Source organism: Ochlerotatus camptorhynchus, unplaced genomic scaffold (genome assembly GCF_037179485.1).
Source record: "Ochlerotatus camptorhynchus isolate MF236.1 unplaced genomic scaffold, CSIRO-AGI_Acam_v1.1 ptg000192l, whole genome shotgun sequence".
Taxonomy (NCBI): domain Eukaryota; kingdom Metazoa; phylum Arthropoda; class Insecta; order Diptera; family Culicidae; genus Ochlerotatus; species Ochlerotatus camptorhynchus.
Genome location: NW_027040682.1, coordinates 1,288,320 through 1,305,239, shown reverse-complemented (window position 1 = coordinate 1,305,239; position 16,920 = coordinate 1,288,320). Strand labels below are relative to the sequence as shown.

Sequence of the window (16,920 nt, the reverse complement as noted above, 5' to 3'; positions counted from 1 at the left end):
CCCATTCGTCTGTGATGATGGAACAGTATAGCGTTCACACTAAAACACCTAGATATTAATGCATTCATAGTGTGGGTTAGATTAGCTCCCAATGATAGTCTCGCGATGTCACACATATCAAACACAACGTACGTCAGCCAGATATTGCAACCAAAGCACCGGTAGCTATGAATTTTGAACGATGCCTTTTGGTGTTGCTGTTGTTTGTTGTCGTAGTCGTTGTCGCTGGATGGAATGTCTCCCGGAATGATGATGGTGATGGCGATGATGGCGAGCTCAGTGTACTTGATTATCAAGCTTTCACCTGCCGTTCAAGGTGAGGCTCCATTGCCGGAGCGTTTTGTTTATCTAACGGGTATTTTTGATTGTGGGAATAGCTGGAGCTGGTTATTCATATTTGCTGTGAATAATGTTGATCGTACTGAGATTTAAGCGGTTCAGATAATGTTAAAGCTGATAACGAGCGGCTGCTTTGAGATTTTTTTCGTGTTGTGTGTCACTTAGTGTGTTCGTAGATCACATTTATGTATTTGTTTTTCTGACATTCCCTTTCTACGAATGGTACCTAGTGGAACCCATTTGAATGATCTATTCTAATTACATGCATAACATAATACGTAGTTACGTAATAATCTCTAATTACAATTCTTGAACGCAACGATCGTAGCTTCGTTCACGTTTGTCTATTAAGCTATACGTTGCCGGTTTTCCTTTGCTATTCCTGCAGTTATTTTTTTTATCAGCCGGCGATGCTTATCACTGATAGCTCTTTAACCATGTATGAAGATGTACTAACACGCACAAACATACTACGTGACACATGTTGCAAGATATAATCAGCTTGGCGAGTTCCACACACACACACCTCAGCTGTGATGGGTGTTATAAACGGAGCACTTTTTCGTGTTACTTGAACACGTCTAATCTTGCGTGTTCGTTCTTTTCTCCCCAGTGCCGGTGACCCCGTCCTTTTGTTGGATGGCACAATCGGGACACGCAATCCAAGGTTGCGGGGGAAGCCTTGTTCTGTTGTAAGTGCGGTTGGTTGTGTTGTAAAGGTCAAGAACATTTGTGCTTTTTGGGGTTTTTATCGTTCGCAATGAAGGGCAAAAAATTTGATGAATCGGTTGTCATCTATTCTATGAGGTGGGTGCGTTATTAGAGATATATTCATTGATGGTTATTTGGCTATGGTAGCTAACTAAATTAATGCTTATGTATATCCAGTTCAATGTCATTGTATTTTTTTATGTTCATTGATATAGGGGAAATGCAGGTTATGTCGGCCTAAGTGTCCCTAATTTGGGCCCATACATAAATTCAGCAATCAATTAAATTTTCAATAGCAACCAAAAATATCCATTAGTAACGTCTAGATAAAATTGATAAATAGCAGACTTTTAGCGATGGGCCCAAATTAGGGACATGTAGGCTGACATTACCTACATTTCCCCTACTCTGTTCACGAGAAGCTGATTGATTGAAAATTCAGTCTGCGCGTCACAGTATAGCGTGACAAATCTATACTTCTGAATAATCTTGCATGACTTTTTCAGCTATTGACTTGTGATTTCAGAGGCGAACCAACCTTAAATAAAGAAACAAAAAAAAAAAAAAAACAACAACAAAAACTTGTGCTTTGTACAGTATACTTTTCTTTATCATGAGCCCAGCTCGAAAAATAGTGTATATTACTATTCAATATGATGAATATAAATGATGCGTCATAATATATCATACAATATTACGTGTAAAGTCATGAGACATTTAATTAAATAGGGGAAATGGATGTAATGTCGGCCTAATGCCCCTAATTTGGGCCCATACATAAATTCAGCAAACGATTAAATTTTCAAATAGCAACTAAAAATATCCATGAATACCGTCCCAATGACGCGTTAATCTAGATAAAATTGATAAATAGCAGATTTTTAGCGATGGGCCCAATATTAGATCCATAGGTCAACATTAGAGCCATTTCCCCTATTACAAATAGTGTATGCAACCGTCAATCTTTGTTAGCAATATTTTTTGCATGTTGGTAGTTTGTGTGATAAGGAATACAAGTTGACACGCACTTATTTTTACATCACCAGTAATATTGTGAATTTATTTTCTGTGTGATTTTTGTCTTTTAAACTTATGGTAGTTTGATTGCATTAAACAGACATTTTTTTAGGAATGAGTGCCGTACCGTCACCCTATGTATAGTAGGATTGTGCGATCTTCGGAGATATATAGATCTTCAGAGGTAGATTTTAATTGCGACATTAGAATCTATCCATTGATCGAATCGGCACCAGATCATCGATATTTTCTTCATGATACTGAATTGATGAAATTATAAAATATAATGTAAAATAATATATTCGATTTTTTAAATAATCTAAATGTTTTTTTTTCAGCTAAACGGTGCTAGTGAACCGGGCAAACTGGAAATTTGACAAGTAACCGGGAAATTCGGAAAAACCCGGAAATTCGAATGAAGAACCTAGGAAAATAAATAATCCTTAAAATACGCTCACTTAAATTATAGTTTGTACATTTATTTTTGTGGATGTACAAATTATGGTTACTTTTTCCTTCACAATCTTATTATAAGATCTATGAATACTAAGCTTAAGAATTCGTCATGATTTCTAAGCCATGAAGATTATGTATTGTTTCTCAATTGGCTTAATACTAAACAATTCCAGATCAAAAATATATTTTTTTTAAATCTAAAAATTGATAAATTTTGTTATGCCATGTGCAAGGTAGGAAATTGTTACGTGATATGTATTGCTTACAAACAAAAAAGAAAAGTAATGATACGTTGTTCTTGTATTACGAAAACCGCTAAATGTATGCCATATTTAGATTAGCGAACTTTATATTTCTCTAGTCTAAGCATGGCATAAATTTATAGAATTTTCATAAATTATTTGGAGGTTTATGTTTATTAGTGTTCTTTTATTTAACATTTAACATGAAAAATCTACTCTTTTGACATGACATTTTTTTTTTAAATATTTCATATTCAGAATTATCATGAAATTCTCCTAGTAACTACCAATTCTTGTTGGAATTCCTTTTACCCTCTCCTAAGAATTTGTTCAGAATCCTGCTTGAACCCACTCTTTGACACTAAGCGTTATTTTAAAAATTTGATTCCTTTAAAATTCTTCTCCAATACATTTTTGAACTCAATTCTCTTTGTAAAAATTAGAAGATACTTAGAAACAAAGCACGCACGATCGGTAGGACACTTGTGTGCAACGTTGCCAGTATTCCAGATTTATCTGGATTTTCCAGATTTTCGGGCATCCGGCCAGATACACAGATAGATCACGTATATTTACAGATTTTTAAAATATTTTCCAGATTTTCCCAGATTTTTCAAACATGTTGCTCAAAAAATGTCATGTCAATTGATTTACACTCTAATCAAAAAATCAAAACTGCTACTTTAATTATTAAAGGCCATCAACGTTGGAAATTATTGCAACATCGTACATGGATTTGTTACAACAAGTTGCAGAATCATGAAAATAAAGCCATTTTCTAAAGATTATTTGCTGAAAAAAATATTCAAACTTTTAAAAATAGTGGGCCTGAATGTTGTTTGATTGGAATTTTCATTTAGATTTCTTCTATATTTTAAAAAAATTCAAAATTTCAATATGGAGGAATTTTCATATTTTTTTTTTAATTTAGAGAAATCGAAAACTGTTCAGAATTCAAAACAATGAATTGAGGCTTGGAAAATTTGGCTTTTGAATCTAGACAACCACCAGGACGTTGAAGTATGTTTGGGAGATTTTTAAGAATAATTCATAAGGAAAATTTGAAAGGCATCTGATAATTTTTAGCATTTTTTTGTACCTGTGAATATTGAGTTACAGCAGTCTGACTTTCTTTAGCATTCTAAATGCCCTAGAATTTCAAAATTTTAAGGTAATTTTGAAAATAGTTTACAATGAAGTGTGAGGCGAGTTCCATCCATCTTTGTAAGCTTCGTGGTCGTGCGGTGTCACCCGTCCTTCAGGCGTATTGTGAGTGCCACGAAGTGAGGGTTCGATTCCCGCTCCAGCCAGTGGAACTTTTCGCAACCTGGGTGTGGTTTGTTGTCAGTTTTCTAGTGTTAAGTTTTCAGTCTGTGCAGCTTCTGGTTGAAGACAGTGTCAGTTGTCTTTTAAAAACCCTGATGACAATTGCATGGAGGTTTTGTGAAGAATGGAAATAGAATTCGGAAAAAAAAAATCAAAAAAAGTTCTTATGATGAAACTTAAGGAGTACGCTGATACGAATCGCGAGAATAATTTCAATGGAGTTCTGTTCAATGTTACTATAGAGATTCATTTTTATAAAATTTTAAGAGATTTAATCGGAATTATGCCAAAAGAACATCTGGTAATTTCTGGGAGACTTTCAATGCCATTTTGGCAAAGTATTTAAGGACTTAGCAAATACGGAAGAGGATTTCAAAACAATTCTGACATTACCTACAAAGCAGCTCAAAGGGAATTATCGGATAGGTCTGAGAATAGTGTGACGGTCATTCTGAAGAGTGTACCAAGGAAATTTCTAAGAATATTCGAAGTGAATTTAATGGAGAAATTAAAAATTATGCCAATTCTTGGAAATTATTGCAAGTTTGAGATAATTGTGGAATCGGAGAGTGATTTATAAGAGATAACAAGTGAACTATTAGAATGTAACTGAAATTTTTTGGATATTATCAAGATTATTTTAGGGGAATCAATAAAAGAAGTATGATGGAGTTCTAGGATGGTTCACATAGAACTCTGTAAAAAGGACGTAGATATCCTGTAAAGAGTTCCAACTAAATTCAGACTAACAAAAAATGTCATGATCTGGGACCCAGGAAATATATAAATTCCACTTCCAGACTTTCATTTTAGTTATATAATAAAATTATTCGTAATGGTAATGCAAACAGTTGAGTTACCTGTAGTTTAGGTAAACTGTGTGTGAGTACCACGATGTTAGGCTTTGATTCCCACTTTAGCCTGGTGAATTTAACTTTAAAATAAAATTGCCTGCTGCCTACTATGATGTCAAGAATTACATTGTTAGTCTGATCAACCTCAGGGTTATATTAGAATTATTTAGAACTATTATAATCTTAGTTTAAAAAATCCATCCCATCAAAGTTGATTGATTATTTGCTTTTCATTCTTTTGTAAAAAAAAGTTACAGTTTAAAAAGCAATTCTAAAAATATTTTCTGCAGTATTTTACCAACGATTTATCTCAATTTTTGAAATGCTTAAACTTTTTGGGCACACTGTGTCAATACTTTTCTTAACTTTTGGATGATATAAGCAATGCTGACAAGTTATTTGTTTTATATAATTTATTTAAACATGTAATTCATAAACATTCTGGTACTTTGAATAAACTCCAGATGATCATACTGACCGATTTTTACGGGAGATTAGCACATCACTTTGATTTCAATAGCATTATGTTAAAAACAGGATTTTTTGGAGCCTTCTTGATTTTTCCAGATTTAATATTTTAACTGGTCCAGATTTTTCTGAAAATGACCTGGCAACGGTGCTTGTGTGTGTGAGAAAATTTACAAAAATAATCTATGGCAACCGGTGGAACTTGAACCCATGAACCCATTAGTAACGTCTAGATAAAATTGATAAATAGCAGACTTTTAGCGATGGGCCCAAATTAGGGACATGTAGGCTGACATTACCTACATTTCCCCTACTCTGTTCACGAGAAGCTGATTGATTGAAAATTCAGTCTGCGCGTCACAGTATAGCGTGACAAATCTATACTTCTGAATAATCTTGCATGACTTTTTCAGCTATTGACTTGTGATTTCAGAGGCGAACCAACCTTAAATAAAGAAACAAAAAAAAAAAAAAACAACAACAAAAACTTGTGCTTTGTACAGTATACTTTTCTTTATCATGAGCCCAGCTCGAAAAATAGTGTATATTACTATTCAATATGATGAATATAAATGATGCGTCATAATATATCATACAATATTACGTGTAAAGTCATGAGACATTTAATTAAATAGGGGAAATGGATGTAATGTCGGCCTAATGCCCCTAATTTGGGCCCATACATAAATTCAGCAAACGATTAAATTTTCAAATAGCAACTAAAAATATCCATGAATACCGTCCCAATGACGCGTTAATCTAGATAAAATTGATAAATAGCAGATTTTTAGCGATGGGCCCAATATTAGATCCATAGGTCAACATTAGAGCCATTTCCCCTATTACAAATAGTGTATGCAACCGTCAATCTTTGTTAGCAATATTTTTTGCATGTTGGTAGTTTGTGTGATAAGGAATACAAGTTGACACGCACTTATTTTTACATCACCAGTAATATTGTGAATTTATTTTCTGTGTGATTTTTGTCTTTTAAACTTATGGTAGTTTGATTGCATTAAACAGACATTTTTTTAGGAATGAGTGCCGTACCGTCACCCTATGTATAGTAGGATTGTGCGATCTTCGGAGATATATAGATCTTCAGAGGTAGATTTTAATTGCGACATTAGAATCTATCCATTGATCGAATCGGCACCAGATCATCGATATTTTCTTCATGATACTGAATTGATGAAATTATAAAATATAATGTAAAATAATATATTCGATTTTTTAAATAATCTAAATGTTTTTTTTTCAGCTAAACGGTGCTAGTGAACCGGGCAAACTGGAAATTTGACAAGTAACCGGGAAATTCGGAAAAACCCGGAAATTCGAATGAAGAACCTAGGAAAATAAATAATCCTTAAAATACGCTCACTTAAATTATAGTTTGTACATTTATTTTTGTGGATGTACAAATTATGGTTACTTTTTCCTTCACAATCTTATTATAAGATCTATGAATACTAAGCTTAAGAATTCGTCATGATTTCTAAGCCATGAAGATTATGTATTGTTTCTCAATTGGCTTAATACTAAACAATTCCAGATCAAAAATATATTTTTTTTAAATCTAAAAATTGATAAATTTTGTTATGCCATGTGCAAGGTAGGAAATTGTTACGTGATATGTATTGCTTACAAACAAAAAAGAAAAGTAATGATACGTTGTTCTTGTATTACGAAAACCGCTAAATGTATGCCATATTTAGATTAGCGAACTTTATATTTCTCTAGTCTAAGCATGGCATAAATTTATAGAATTTTCATAAATTATTTGGAGGTTTATGTTTATTAGTGTTCTTTTATTTAACATTTAACATGAAAAATCTACTCTTTTGACATGACATTTTTTTTTTAAATATTTCATATTCAGAATTATCATGAAATTCTCCTAGTAACTACCAATTCTTGTTGGAATTCCTTTTACCCTCTCCTAAGAATTTGTTCAGAATCCTGCTTGAACCCACTCTTTGACACTAAGCGTTATTTTAAAAATTTGATTCCTTTAAAATTCTTCTCCAATACATTTTTGAACTCAATTCTCTTTGTAAAAATTAGAAGATACTTAGAAACAAAGCACGCACGATCGGTAGGACACTTGTGTGCAACGTTGCCAGTATTCCAGATTTATCTGGATTTTCCAGATTTTCGGGCATCCGGCCAGATACACAGATAGATCACGTATATTTACAGATTTTTAAAATATTTTCCAGATTTTCCCAGATTTTTCAAACATGTTGCTCAAAAAATGTCATGTCAATTGATTTACACTCTAATCAAAAAATCAAAACTGCTACTTTAATTATTAAAGGCCATCAACGTTGGAAATTATTGCAACATCGTACATGGATTTGTTACAACAAGTTGCAGAATCATGAAAATAAAGCCATTTTCTAAAGATTATTTGCTGAAAAAAATATTCAAACTTTTAAAAATAGTGGGCCTGAATGTTGTTTGATTGGAATTTTCATTTAGATTTCTTCTATATTTTAAAAAAATTCAAAATTTCAATATGGAGGAATTTTCATATTTTTTTTTTAATTTAGAGAAATCGAAAACTGTTCAGAATTCAAAACAATGAATTGAGGCTTGGAAAATTTGGCTTTTGAATCTAGACAACCACCAGGACGTTGAAGTATGTTTGGGAGATTTTTAAGAATAATTCATAAGGAAAATTTGAAAGGCATCTGATAATTTTTAGCATTTTTTTGTACCTGTGAATATTGAGTTACAGCAGTCTGACTTTCTTTAGCATTCTAAATGCCCTAGAATTTCAAAATTTTAAGGTAATTTTGAAAATAGTTTACAATGAAGTGTGAGGCGAGTTCCATCCATCTTTGTAAGCTTCGTGGTCGTGCGGTGTCACCCGTCCTTCAGGCGTATTGTGAGTGCCACGAAGTGAGGGTTCGATTCCCGCTCCAGCCAGTGGAACTTTTCGCAACCTGGGTGTGGTTTGTTGTCAGTTTTCTAGTGTTAAGTTTTCAGTCTGTGCAGCTTCTGGTTGAAGACAGTGTCAGTTGTCTTTTAAAAACCCTGATGACAATTGCATGGAGGTTTTGTGAAGAATGGAAATAGAATTCGGAAAAAAAAAATCAAAAAAAGTTCTTATGATGAAACTTAAGGAGTACGCTGATACGAATCGCGAGAATAATTTCAATGGAGTTCTGTTCAATGTTACTATAGAGATTCATTTTTATAAAATTTTAAGAGATTTAATCGGAATTATGCCAAAAGAACATCTGGTAATTTCTGGGAGACTTTCAATGCCATTTTGGCAAAGTATTTAAGGACTTAGCAAATACGGAAGAGGATTTCAAAACAATTCTGACATTACCTACAAAGCAGCTCAAAGGGAATTATCGGATAGGTCTGAGAATAGTGTGACGGTCATTCTGAAGAGTGTACCAAGGAAATTTCTAAGAATATTCGAAGTGAATTTAATGGAGAAATTAAAAATTATGCCAATTCTTGGAAATTATTGCAAGTTTGAGATAATTGTGGAATCGGAGAGTGATTTATAAGAGATAACAAGTGAACTATTAGAATGTAACTGAAATTTTTTGGATATTATCAAGATTATTTTAGGGGAATCAATAAAAGAAGTATGATGGAGTTCTAGGATGGTTCACATAGAACTCTGTAAAAAGGACGTAGATATCCTGTAAAGAGTTCCAACTAAATTCAGACTAACAAAAAATGTCATGATCTGGGACCCAGGAAATATATAAATTCCACTTCCAGACTTTCATTTTAGTTATATAATAAAATTATTCGTAATGGTAATGCAAACAGTTGAGTTACCTGTAGTTTAGGTAAACTGTGTGTGAGTACCACGATGTTAGGCTTTGATTCCCACTTTAGCCTGGTGAATTTAACTTTAAAATAAAATTGCCTGCTGCCTACTATGATGTCAAGAATTACATTGTTAGTCTGATCAACCTCAGGGTTATATTAGAATTATTTAGAACTATTATAATCTTAGTTTAAAAAATCCATCCCATCAAAGTTGATTGATTATTTGCTTTTCATTCTTTTGTAAAAAAAAGTTACAGTTTAAAAAGCAATTCTAAAAATATTTTCTGCAGTATTTTACCAACGATTTATCTCAATTTTTGAAATGCTTAAACTTTTTGGGCACACTGTGTCAATACTTTTCTTAACTTTTGGATGATATAAGCAATGCTGACAAGTTATTTGTTTTATATAATTTATTTAAACATGTAATTCATAAACATTCTGGTACTTTGAATAAACTCCAGATGATCATACTGACCGATTTTTACGGGAGATTAGCACATCACTTTGATTTCAATAGCATTATGTTAAAAACAGGATTTTTTGGAGCCTTCTTGATTTTTCCAGATTTAATATTTTAACTGGTCCAGATTTTTCTGAAAATGACCTGGCAACGGTGCTTGTGTGTGTGAGAAAATTTACAAAAATAATCTATGGCAACCGGTGGAACTTGAACCCATGAATCCCATTAATTCGCTTCTCGTAAATCCTTTAGAATTCTAGACTTAGACGTATCTGCTTTTGAGCATGAGCATGAGCATGATTGACCGCCCACGGTTGCTACTCTGTTATTGCCAGACCAGCTGTAATTACACAGAGAACCAATAGACGATGCTTGGGACTAGCAATCATCCTCAATGTGTAAAAACTGGTGATCTCGAATTAGGCAATACCAGCGCCAGCCGCGCCTGAACGCAGGTCAAGAAAGGAATGGGTAGGAATGTGTTGACGTGACACTCGCTTTGATGGAAGCCGAGGAGTCCTCTGCACTTCCACGAGGAATCACAGGGATGTTGGGTAAGAGGGTTGGGTTTGCAGCAGGGTTCGTTTTGGTAAACGATAAGCTGAATTGATGTCCTAACAATTATATAACGCGAATGAGCTTGGGATTGAACCCACGGTCTTCTGCTCAGTAAGCAAAAATGTTTGCCAATAGGCAGACGAGCTCCTTTTTAATCATCGAGTTGCTGTTATTACCATGTAGTTATATTAACAAATAAAACGATTGACGAATCTTGAATGTGGATGGGCTTGAGATTAGACTTATGATGTTCTGCTTAGTAAGCAAAACCGGTTGCTCTAAGGCCACCGAGCACCTCATATCACATTATAGTGTTACTCAAGTTTTTATGACTATTCAAACCCGGCACCGACGACAACGAAAAGTTTTACAACATACACGATAAACAAGCGATCTTACCATACATTTTTAATATGAAAGGACCTGGGACCGCATTTTTCTGCTCAGTAAGCAAGCCACTGCAACCGACGATCGTTGAAATCCTAAAACTAAAAGCTACGAAAAAGTACGTACGTATGCCTTCATGAAGATCCACTTTCACGCGACGTTCAATGTTTCGATTTTCTCTTTACGTATGGTTCAGGCAATCATAACAAGCTATGACCAACGTGACGATTGTTTAGGACCTGGTTAAACAAGCTATTCAAATGAAATTACGTTCTCGAATTTCACTTGGCATGTAATGAACAACAGAAGTACGCGATAATTTATATTTTCAGCGGTTGATGGTTAATTTTAAATATACCAACGGTACTGCCTACGACTACGAAAGCGATTACGACAGCTACTATGACGGCGCCTACGACAACGACAACAGCGAATTTGTAACTCACCATTTGTCTAGGACTAACACCTTTGCATGGCACCTCCACTGGTTCTTCATGTCCGCTATCTGTCACTGTTTGCTAAATATCTAATAGCAATTACCTTTGTTGTAATACTTCCTGTATTGCCATGGTCATCTAGGAGGAGGGTCGCAACTAGTGCTTTCCCCAGGAACCGTTCACGGCCACCAGCTACCGCCCGTCCAGTCTTGCAAATCGCAGGCACACTTACGCTAGTTACAAAAAAAAAACAACACACACCCGTGCAAATAAATGGATCCAATAAACGTTTTTGTGATACGGACTTTCGTTCGAAAACACTTAATTTTTCAAAAATAGTTGCGAGTGAACCAACATCATCACCGCGTAAATAAACTAAAATTAAAATTATCACTCGCGATGCCACAAATTTCTGGACCGGGAGAAAAAATCAAACAACGCATATAGCGTTAAATCTCCTGTTGCTCCTGATGAATCATGTTTTCTTTCTCGATTCTAAAACTTCTCGGAAAACGAGAAAACCACCACTCACACACGTATAACCGTCCAGAAGGCAGAGTGCCAGCGCACAAAACAGGGAACAAACTTAAAACACAACCGTATCCAAAGGCGTTCGAAACTGCACTCTATAGACTTAGACGTATCTGCTTTTGTAAGCAAATATTCAAACGTAAATTTTTCGAAACTTTTAGCTCGCCCAAGGAAATTAACGCAATTTCTACTTCTCTCTTCTTCCATGGAATTCTTGTATGGAAATTTTCCTTCGAATTTCTTTTAATTTATTTTTTCAATTATTCTCAGAATACGATATTTTTTAAATTTTTCTCGGAATCCCCTTGAAGTTCCTTTCTAAACTTTCTTGAGTATTCCTTTGAAATTATCCTCGAGAACATCCTCATTTGTATCAAATTCAAGATTTATAAAAGAATTTCTTAATTTAAAATCTCACTGTTTACAATTCGGTTTAATGACTTATTCAGTCCAATAAAGGGGCTAAACTTTGGTGTAAATTCTGGGACTTGGACTTGTCGATGATATGAAGAATGGTGTTATTGCATGTTACATCATTTTCGTGACTCAAAGTGTGCTTTTGAATATTTTGCATGCGAAAGTAAGCGTCACGGAAAGCAATAACTCTGACATACAAGTCGACTTTTTTGAACATACAGTACCTAATATCAATGTATGTTGTCACCCTTTACTGCTATTCTTGCCTACTTTTCCTTGGTAGTCGCCCTCACGTATAATAAAAAAAAATGTCCATAACATTGAAACGCCTCCTACGTTTTGCGACACACCGCAAATTGCACCGCGTCGTAACAGCGGAACTGTTTCCTTAGTAGACTGCTACACCAGACAAGCGATTACTGTTTTTACCCTTCTTGTAAAGAAGGGTATACGTACCGGTTGAAAAACTGACTTTCAATTAGAGACCCGTTATATACCAACAGACTCAACTCAACGAGATCGGGAAATGTTGAATGTCGATCAAACGGTTCCGGAGATATGGCCGCAACATATTCCGCTGAATACGGATCTTAAGATCAGAAGCGACCTGAAAATGCGACACCTCAAATAACAACAAGATCAATGGCAGTCCGGACATGTTCCGGTACCCTCGGGGAAGATGCCAATTTCGGAATAGGGCCAAAACCCATCATGCGATACCTCAAATCACAAGATTACTGTTTGACATACAAAAAAAAAATATGACTATATTTGCCCCATCCGACATGTTTCGGGTACCCCCGGGGAAGTGGCCACTTTACGACTAGGGTCAAAACCCATCATGCGACTCCTCAAATCACATCAAAAATCGAAAACAAGATCAATGGTTGTCACGTTAAACACCTAGGACCACATTGGTCGCATTCGCATATTCCAGATAGCACCCTGACTGACAAGTGGTCAGTTTCTGACTAGGGTCGAAACCCATCATGCGACACTTCAAATTCCGCATCCGGACTTGTTCCGGGTAGCCTCAGCAATGTGGTCAGCGATAACTCAAATCACACGAGAATTTGGAAAATAAATAGCAATCGAGTGTCTAGGAATACATTTGCCACATCCGGTCATTTCGCAGCGCTGTATGAGTCAAAATCAAACATGCGATACATCCAATCGATTGTTTGTCATTCAAAATCCCTTGAAAGTTCATAATCAAAGTAATTCAAATTGATGACCACTTTATGTACATAAAGTATGATCCACTATGAATCCCGAAAAACTATATCTCGGGATTGATTGTAGCTGAACAAAATTATCACGAGATTTTGTTGAAAACCCGATCCATTACTTCTTGCACAGTCTACTACTGGTCAGCTCCGGCAGGCCTTAGCTGCCAGTTTGTAACAAAACCTGGACAACTCTGCAGCATCCCGAGTGACCTTGCCAGTCTTCTTCAACTTCCGCCTAATAATTGTTATTTTTTGATTGGGCGGAATTGGTCTGTTTCGATAAATGTACTCCACTGTCACGGTACCACTGAAATACCTCCCAGATGTAGTGACAGCTTGCCAAATCTGGCCAAAACTTCAAAGGTCCTTTGTGTGTCTAAATAAATGGTAGAATGCGTTTTTACAGATACTCTTTGTGGCAGAATCTGCGTTTTTGTGGTCACAACTTCAGATACCTTGTTAGATCATCAAATTTTAGCCGAATTTGATGGTAAAATCTATCTTAAACTTGCCGGGGTAATCTCCACGTGCCGTGACCATTTATTTTAAATTTAAGTGTTTTTGTGATTTATTTTACCGAGAACACACCCGACTTTTTGAAAACTTCACAAATCGTGACGAAATTTTCAGCATTAAAAGAAAAACACTTTCCAAATCACCTGCTGTCAAAACAGAAATCAAAACCGGCCACTAGGCGCGCACATATAAAATAAATTGTACTTCCGGATTCTAAGTGGATCATGCTTTAGGACTACATTTTCCCCCCTTGATTTTCTCGCCGTCGATCTTGTTTCCGTACTGTGAATGTGAGAATGTGATCAGAGATGTTATTCCTAAAAAAAATCCCGACGGCTCCGACTGGGATTGAACACATGCCCTTTAGAGTGAGAGGCAGCCACGCTTACCACTTCACCAGCGGAGCCGCTTCAGGACTACATTATTCACACACAGAAATGTTTTGGGTACCTTCAGGGAGGTGACCAGCATCCGATTTAGCCTAATACCTATCATGTAACGCCGCTAATCACAATTTTTACAAATTTAATTAAGTAAGAAGGGTTAGATCTCATCATAGGTGGATACATTCAGCTTTTTTATTGAGTTAGCACCTAAACAAATTCCGACGCGTTGCCCGTACAAAAAAAAAATAGCTTGAGGTATCTGGGCAATTGATATCGCCAGTGACTGAAACAAAAGAAGTTGACAACTGCACGAGCGACACTTACCAATTTTGGTATAATATTGTGGGATTGTTGGCTGAAATTAAGACTTTGTGTTGTGAAGGTGTTTGGTGGAGGACGTACTCAATATCGCTTTTAATGGACTGCAGGTTGCGGGACAGCTTCTTATTGCATTGTTCGATCTAGTTTATATTCCAGGTGATGTCATTCTAAAAATCTGTTTTTACTTACTTTCAGCTCCGGGAAGAGACAGCTGGGATCCAATGCCTTAGCTAAGTAAGTATCACACTATAAGTTACCTCATTCATAATTTCACAGAACACAGAAGTGCGTCATTTTGCCAAACATGAACTTAGGTTTAGATTCAGCATACTAGAGGTGAATCCGTTACAATGAACGAAACCAAGCCAATGTTTACCATCTGAGCTCGTAAACAATGAAAGCGGAACTTGCACTCAAATTGTACCGGTGTGGTACGCAAAAATGGTCACATACTTAAATGACTCGCACATTCACTTGCGATATGCGACCGCGTCAGAAATGTGTGCGTCTGATTTGAATGTGTAATACCTATGTAGGCTTTATTTTTTTTTTCGGCCTGTCTTTGAGTTTTACGGGGAAGCAAAAGCATAAACAGCACAGAAATCATCATAGTTGAGGGTTATGAAAATGTACATCATCTATTTTGAAAATCTGATTCCTTTAAAATTATTCTCAAATACATTTTTGAACTCAATTCTTTTTGTAAAAATTAGAATGTACACGTGTGTGTGTGTGCAAAAAAAAAACTACTGCCACCGGTGGTACTTGAACCCATGAATCCCATTAATTCGCTTCTCGTAAATCCTTTGGAATTCAAGGCTTAGACGTATCTGCTTTTGTAAGTAAAGATTCAAACGTCAATTTGTCGACACTCTTAGCTCGTCCAAGGAATTTAACACAATTTCTACTTCCCTCTTCTTCCATGGAATTCTTGTATTAAAAGTTTCCGTCCAATTTCTTTTAATTTTTTTTTTCAATTATTCTCAGAATATGATATTTTTAATATTTTCCTCGGAGGACCCTTAAAGTTCCTTTCTGAACTTTCTTCAGTATTCCGTTGAAATTATCCTCCAGAACATTCTCATTTGTATCAATTTCAAGATTTCTAATACAATTTCTTAATTAAAAAAAAAAGAATATCTCACTGTTTACAATTCGGTTTAATTACTTATTCATTCCAATAACGTTTTGCCCAGTGACATTTGAAATTGATTCTATTACTCAGTAAATTCTGGGACTTGGAAATCATGAGGTCTCAAGTTGAATTTGCTGTTGGAGTCGAGGAAATCACTTCAGGAATTTGGAGAATTTTAATTTTTTTTTTGTAATTGTTATAAATTTACATCATTACTTTGGAGATCTTCAGGATGAGGAGGGTTGAAGTATATATGCAGAGTTGTCATTAGGAGATTTAAATTCGTTTCAGGCTGACATGAAAATTAATGTTCATAAAATCACAATGTGTTTATTTTTTGACAAATTCTTATGAAGATTTCAAAGCAGATGGGTAAATTTGCCTTGTTTAATGAATAAATATCAGAATCGTTGTTTTAGCCAGGCTTAATCCGGTAGGCTAGCGAGTCAGATCAGATAACTCTTTCTTGGGCCAACAATATCCCGGATCATCCTGAATCGGATCCCAATGTAAACAATGGTCTTGAAATGAAAAATAGTGTATTTTATACTCAAAATCATTGTAAGTGTCCAAACGATCTGAATAGAGATTTTTCTTTTAAATGATTCTCCACTCCATTCTGATGAGTGTGTGAGTGATGACAACGTTTTGCGTTCATTACTACAATCTAAACGCTCTGCCCTCCGTTGCCATTTTTGCCACACAATGAAACCACTCGAAGTGGATCATATTCTGATATAGGAGGCTTATTGGATAGCGGAAGATAAAGTGTTTATTGTGCTGTACCTTTTTACTCTAGTTTTACGATGTTTTGTATAGTGAACAAGAATCCTCGAATAAACCAATAAACTAAAAGAGGCTCAAACGTCATTACCATCGTCGAAAATACAATCTGTTCCATTCCGCATAATGCAACGAAATCAAATAGTTCTTTCGCGGAATTATTGAAATTTTACGACCAAAGCCAAATATCGCGGAATTTAGATACTTTTGTCCTAAAATGTTACATTTTTTGGGCACTTCTCCCTTCATGCGGCTGTACCGCCCAACAGGCTTGTATGAGCTTGTACACACCGCCTAAGAAATATAACCGAAATAAGATGTGAAACATCAAGATAGTGTTTTTAAATGTGCTTTGAGTCATTTTCTACAAATGGTCCTTCAACAACAATAATGCCGGGTTGTGTCATTTAACCGCAGGTCGTTTCGTCTAAGGTTATTCTGCCGAATAGGTCATTCCATCAAAATAAAAATTTGACCAATTTTAATTATGAACTATTTTAAGTACAAAATATAACATAAACATAGCGGCTAATTTGATCTTCC

The 16,920-nt window shown here is 35.3% G+C and overlaps 1 protein-coding gene across 10 annotated transcripts in view; it reads left to right on the top strand.

Annotated features, from left to right (window-relative positions):
• The window catches only part of nuf (rab11 family-interacting protein nuf), a 346,264-nt gene that overhangs the window by 163,612 nt on the left and 165,732 nt on the right, over nucleotides 1-16,920 (top strand). For all 10 annotated transcript variants that reach the window (XM_065223419.1, XM_065223421.1, XM_065223418.1 and 7 more), the window contains one exon: nucleotides 14,655-14,693. In XM_065223419.1, coding sequence (XP_065079491.1) covers nucleotides 14,655-14,693 — 39 coding nt within the window. The remainder of the gene's footprint in view (nucleotides 1-14,654; nucleotides 14,694-16,920) is intronic.